The sequence below is a fragment of the Trichoderma atroviride genome, chromosome 6, assembly GCF_020647795.1.
Source record: "Trichoderma atroviride chromosome 6, complete sequence".
Taxonomy (NCBI): Eukaryota; Fungi; Ascomycota; class Sordariomycetes; order Hypocreales; family Hypocreaceae; genus Trichoderma; species Trichoderma atroviride.
The window spans coordinates 1059709-1065708 of NC_089405.1; the positions used below are offsets into that span (position 1 = coordinate 1059709).

Consider the following 6000-nt stretch of genomic DNA (forward strand, 5'->3'; position numbering starts at 1 on the left):
TGTTCGACCGTTGTGAAGACAGTTATGGACTCGTAGCAATGTAACGGCCACTATCAGCACTGCTCGATTATAAAAACCATTCTAAAGTGCTTAGAAAAGACCTCCCAAATGGCACATCGATGACTAAGAAACAATTTTTAGCTCTTGACATCCCAACCAGGCCATACTTTGCACCGCAAGGGGAATGACAGCCTCTGCACGTTTCGAGTTCGGCGAAACAGAGTTCTGGCTTGGTCTATGTAAGCTTCTGATCACAGACCTGCTTCGAATATACTGGGGTGGAGGTCGTTGAAATGACATTTGGCGATACACTGAATCCGAAAGGAAGAACATTCCCAGAGCTGTGAAGTAGACTTTCTCGCGGATTGCCGTCTTTTACATCCTGGGCACGTCCGTGCCAAGCGATAATGAGATGCCGGTTGATGCTCTTTTAGATTTAGAGCTACTAGGTGCAAAAGGTGGAAGACATTGCACTCAAGAGAAGTGCTTGATGGGACCCCGAGTTTTCCACTACCTATGGTCGTATGTATTAGGTTCAGGACATAGTTTGCCCTATATATGCATCTAGTATAGAGTACTAACCTACCTAGGCACACTAGTTCATAGCAGTGACTACAAATAGCTAATATAAAATAGCCAGACTCAAAGAGTATTGCCCCAAGCAATTGTGAGAGACGAAACAAAAGCTAATGCTAAAGGCATATCTAAGTGAGCTCGCCTATCTTGGTAGCTAGGTCTTTGTGTGCAACATTCAGAACCTGTCCAAGTCTAGTCCCGGTTGCCTCAATGGTTCCATCAATGCTTTCTCCAAGCGTGGTGGTAATGTCAACAACAGTGTCTATTTTCGTAGCAAGCTCCTTTTGATTGGCTTGGATGGTCTGGTTGATGTTGGTGTCGCGTTTTCCAATCATGTCAAAGATTTGGTCCACTTTTGCGGTAAGATTGTCGATGTCTCTTCCCGACGTTTGGTTTCCATTGTGACGCTCATTGTCGTCCATGATTATTTTGATCTTCGCCAGATCGCGCGTCCATTCATCATCTCCAGTATCTTTTGTTGATGGAAACTGCCACCGGAGTCACCGGGTCAACGTGACAACGTTGACATGACGTCACTACATGTTACTTAGTTCTAGTTCTATTACCAGACTGCATTCTAGTTTCTAGATAGAACAATCAACATTCATCTCACGTTCCTTTCAACAGGTTATGAGCCCGGCGCTACAACGCCCGTTGCTCGAATTTTTGGCCCCTACGATTTTCTTGATCTTGCACATCAAAAATACACCATATCCAAAAGTCTCCATACATCAATCCGGTAATCAACCATCCTGACAAACTTGACTGACATCACCATGTCGAACAACGCTTTTACATTCAAGCTTGACCTGTCAAGCATACGATGCCATTTCTCTCCAGACGTCTGCGGCCGGGTAGCTTGAGGTCATTTCTGGGATGTTGACATTCATTGGGTCCATTGTGATCAGTTGTGTAAGGTCAGATTTCACCTCTTCTTTCCAGGCTGTGATGTTGGACAAGTGTTCTTTTACGGCCCAGTGGTGAATCAGTTATATAAGTGGCGCTAATGACCCCTTATTATAATACACCCACACAGATAATTCTACCTAACTATTATTCAGCACCCCAACTATGGCTTCAAGGCTATTAGTCTACCTATATATGAAACTGTTATATACACTTAGAAGCAGTAGAAGCAGTAGAATAGCTAGAGATTCGTGGCATTACCACGGCTGGGGTGTTGGCAAACGAGACTGGGGTGCTGAATAATAACTCCTTCATTCTATTGTAACATTGGTTTTGGTCCTTTCATTTCAAAATGGGCACCTAGTTAGTGGTCTAGCGTATTACATGCAGGCTGCAATCTTTTCTAAAACATCAACAACCTGCGATCGGAAGGCTTCCTGTAGTTTTAAGTCTTCCTTCGTATCATCAGAACATTGGAAATTGCCTCTTAAGCAAGCAAGAACGACGGCCTGGTACTTTTCGCCCATCTTAGCTCCCAACCGCTTTTCTGCATGACGGATGAGAATCTCTGTGATTGTCTTCGTCTGTACACGAGCAAAGCCAGACTTCTTGAGCGCCAAGGCTGGCTGCCAGAGACCTGCCAGAGATTAGTCCAGGCTCATTGGATTAGAAAAGGGCACGCACCTATCTCAAGAAGCACAACGCCCATGGCGTAGATGTCATGTAGCTTGGTGAATGGCTGCGTGGGGTTCTGTTGGCGGTCCGGATGGCGGTAGATGTCTCGGGCCAGGCATGTGTCTCCAAGTCCTGCAGTGAAGTACGTCTCGGGGCGACTGAATTCGAAGCCTAGAACCCAGGGCTCTGCTAAATCGACTTGAGATATGGATATAGCGTTCTTCTCCCCACAACCACTCTTTAAGAAGAAAAGGACGTTTTCGCTTCTGAAACTCTCGTGGACCTTTTCGATAATTAGCCGTCTAGAGCATCATCTAGTTGATGTAGGACACATACCCATTTAACAAGCTGCAGTTGGGATATACACCTGGAGAGCCTGGCCGCAAGCCAAAATTTCTGGCCGAGCGTTGGAGGCGGAGACTCGCTGGACAAGAGGCTCAGCAAGCTCACAGGGGTGGGTTCGACCGCATCAGGGATAACAAACATAAAGGCCACACGGTTGTGCTGCATTTGGGAGACCCAGCCCTCGCAGTATGGCGTTCGGAAACCCATTTCTTTAGGCTGGTGTAATAGATTAGCCAAATTATTCACGAGATACCGAGTCCTGCTGCTCATCTCGACCGCAACAGGGGACCCTGTCTGGTAAGGACGATATTCTACAAGCATTGGCTTGTTTCTCCATTCCAGGACTCCAAATCGATCCTCCACGCTCTTCACATCCTTGAGCCGTTGATAGAGCTCAACATCCTTGATCTCGAGGCTCTGAGACATATCCTGAACCTGTGATGCCGCGATCTGGAGCCTGGCATCAATGTTGAAGCCCAGGGCCCGAGAATTATGGTCATTCTCAAGCCGTCGGAGATGCTGCAGGTCCACCCCTATTGCAGTCCCAAGTCACCAGAGCTTGATGTTCTCATGTATCCGGCTATTCAGTTCGCCAAAATTTCGAACAATGGACTCAAGCCGCTTCTTATCGCGAAATGACCACCACAGTCGTTGCAACGGCCTAGGGTATTTAGAGGACTCATCACTTGGAGCTGGAGAAGCGGGCCTAGAGGCTATTAGAGGCTTCCGCTTCAACTTAAAGCTGGAGAATATTTTGTTTGGTGGTTTCTCAGGTATCTTGGAATCCTTGCCCTCTGCCGCCGTCTGCTGCCATTGATATAGGAGCTGGTATGCTTGATCCAAAACCACTACTGCCTCTTCCAGGAAGATACGTATCTGGTCCTGGACATCAGCGTCAAACTGCTCGAATAATGACTTTCCTCCGTAGATCTGCGAAATGTGAGCACACACCAGAGCAAGCAGATGATTAGTTGGACGCACGCTTGATGGCTCAAACAAGAGCATCTTCAATGCTCGATTTCTATTGTTTTCGTCCTTGATCTTGGTCTCTAGTGCCTTGCTATCCTGTTCAAGCGTTAGCTAGGCTTTCTTGATGCGCTGTTTGGATAAGGCTCGCCTCATCAAAATCTCGATAGTTTGCGACCAGTTCCGCGGTTGCTTCTCCCACTTTCCATAGTCGGTCCAGAACTGAGACGGTCAAGCCGGCAATAGCGAGAGGATCCATGGTTTCTCTGCCCCCCTAATTATCAAAATATGAATTTTTTGGGGGAATCTTGTTCTGCTGCAGAGACTGATGATGTTCTATAATATACATGAGCCTGGGCAGGGCTCCGCTGTCGAGGCGGGGTACATGCAATGAGAGTTTCCATGGCGAGGCTGGCCAAACATCTTCCGACACGACTGTATGTATGCATGTATGCCTTAGGTAAAGTATGTGGCCAGACAGCGGCAAATAGCGTCCTGTGATTTCAAATGAGCCATGCTGTCACTAGAGCTGGTTAACAGTCGTTATGCTCAGCTTCAATTTCCCCTTCCATAGCCCATATTTTCTGAATGTTGTATTGAAAGTGACGCATTTACGAGAATGGCAGACGACAATAGAGACTGTGTAGTCTGTGGCAAAGTAAGAATCATCTCAAGAGGCTTAGTTCATTACTGACTTAATGCTGCCCGAGCCAGGATGAGGCTGCGTCGGTCGCATCAACTTTCAGCTGGAATACATTTCTACTTCGGACAAACATATCCAGCCTGACTTGCGCCAAGTTTTCTGAGCAGGAAACCCACTTTCTTCATGGCCTTGATGATGTCATCCGGGCCGTCAATGCTCTTGGTGTTCGTCGATACCGCTATGAAGAGATTGCTAGGGAGGAGAAGGTAGGCGAGGGCGCGACCTACTTCGTCGAACGCTGCGTCGTGGCGAATCAAGTCCTCGCCGTCAAACACCTGAAGACAAACTCTGCATTGGACGACCAGCCATCTCACCGGCGGCTGCGCGCAGTAATTTTGGAGCTTCAGATCTTGAGACACAGACCCTTACAGAATCACCCCAACTTTCCTTCTGTCTTCGGATACGGCTGGAACATGAACGGCGGCCAAGTCATGCCTTACATCCTCGTCCAGTATGCCCCGAAAGGAACGCTACGGCAATATATAAATTCCACGTCGCCGCCAATCCCGCGACGGGATTTGCAGATTCTTGCCGGCGACGTGGCCTCAGCCCTCTCTGCTCTTCACACATGCGGTATTGTCCATGGTGATGTCAAGCTCGACAATGTCCTTGTGTTCCACTCCTGGGATCGGCCTGCTGGGGCCCTCGCAAAACTGACCGATTTCGGTCATGCCCTGGTTTTGAACGACAAGTCCAGCAAGCACGGTGGCACAATGAGATATGTAGGAACGTTCATGTACAGGCTCTGGTCCTTCTTTATGGTTTGCCATACGCTAACCGGTGGACAGATACAACGCGCCAGAGGTTCATGAGCAAGATACCTTCCTATCGACCGAGACGCCATGCCACAGTGCGATATCTGGGCGTTCGGCGTGCTTGTCTGGGAGCTCTTCCTCCTGGGAGAAGATCACCTCTCCTACAGCAGGAGGAGATGGCCCGAGGTAGAAGCGCGGATGTCGGAGCAGAGATTAAATCCGGCTGATGTGAGGCGATATGCCATGGCATCAGTGCCTGGAAAGCCAGAATATGTGCTGATTCGCGCAACCTTGTGTTACACCCTTCAAGAAGATCCCACAAAGCGAATTACCAACCTGGAAGACCTCCCGTTACTAACAGAATGGAAGTGAGTGTTCTTAAGTCGACTTTATTGTGGTTAATGATAAATTTGGCTAACAAACATGCAAGTGATACTGGTATAAGTGGTCTCGAGTCAGGACTTGCGCTTCACCTCGAAAGCCCATCTCCTACGTTTGAAGTACGATAACTATATATATATACAATTTGTGAGAGGGACTAACATGTGGCAGATGTTTCGGTCTGAAAATGGCCGTGAAATTCCCTGGAGACACGAAGAGCAGATATTTCAGGCGCTCAAGCGCACACACGCCAACAAGAATGCCAAGGACAACTCTTTGGTTTCATGGCAAATTGCTCTCTGCCACCATGTCGGCTTCGGTACGCCACGGAGTCCGGCATCCGCAAGCCAATATGCGAAAATAGCCCAAGAAGAAGGGCACCCGGTCGCGGTAGCTTTTGCTACGCTGATGAACCTGGACTCTACGGGGCTGTCAGAACCCTACACGACAAAGATCTCGAAACTTCTTCGGTCAACTATTTCACCTCATAGTCTGCCCCCTGTGATACAGGCTTGCATTGACGGTGACTCAAAAATGCTCGAATCTCTCCTCTCTCAACAGGAAGATCCGAACTCTTCGACCATCGATGGGTCCACAATGTTCCATTGGTTCTTCATGCTGGAGAACCCAGAAGCCATGGCGAAGATGTTGAAGTCTAAGTTTGCGGGGCAAGTCCCTCTTCACTCAGACTTA

The 6000-nt window shown here is 48.2% G+C and overlaps 4 protein-coding genes across 4 annotated transcripts; 1 reads left to right on the top strand and 3 right to left on the bottom strand.

Annotated features, from left to right (window-relative positions):
- Positions 1-704: 704 nt before the first annotated feature.
- Positions 705-998, bottom strand: TrAtP1_010956 (uncharacterized protein; the record flags this gene model as incomplete). The annotated part of the gene is made up of 1 exon (XM_066114918.1): positions 705-998. One exon carries the CDS (start codon positions 996-998, stop codon positions 705-707), a length of 294 nt encoding a protein of 97 aa, XP_065971015.1.
- A 179-nt stretch (positions 999-1177) lies between these two features.
- Positions 1178-2928, bottom strand: TrAtP1_010957 (uncharacterized protein; the record flags this gene model as incomplete). Its single annotated transcript, XM_014092389.2, has 3 exons — positions 1178-2119; positions 2167-2440; positions 2494-2928. The coding sequence occupies 3 exons, from the start codon at positions 2926-2928 to the stop codon at positions 1863-1865; spliced, it is 966 nt and encodes a 321-aa protein (XP_013947864.2). The 3' UTR covers positions 1178-1862.
- A 123-nt stretch (positions 2929-3051) lies between these two features.
- TrAtP1_010958 (uncharacterized protein) lies at positions 3052-3727 on the bottom strand (the record flags this gene model as incomplete). The annotated part of the gene is made up of 3 exons (XM_066114919.1): positions 3052-3432; positions 3484-3567; positions 3647-3727. 3 exons carry the CDS (start codon positions 3725-3727, stop codon positions 3052-3054), a joined length of 546 nt encoding a protein of 181 aa, XP_065971016.1.
- A 360-nt stretch (positions 3728-4087) lies between these two features.
- Positions 4088-4983, top strand: TrAtP1_010959 (uncharacterized protein; the record flags this gene model as incomplete). Its single annotated transcript, XM_066114920.1, has 3 exons — positions 4088-4126; positions 4183-4893; positions 4960-4983. 3 exons carry the CDS (start codon positions 4088-4090, stop codon positions 4981-4983), a joined length of 774 nt encoding a protein of 257 aa, XP_065971017.1.
- Positions 4984-6000: the final 1017 nt, after the last annotated feature.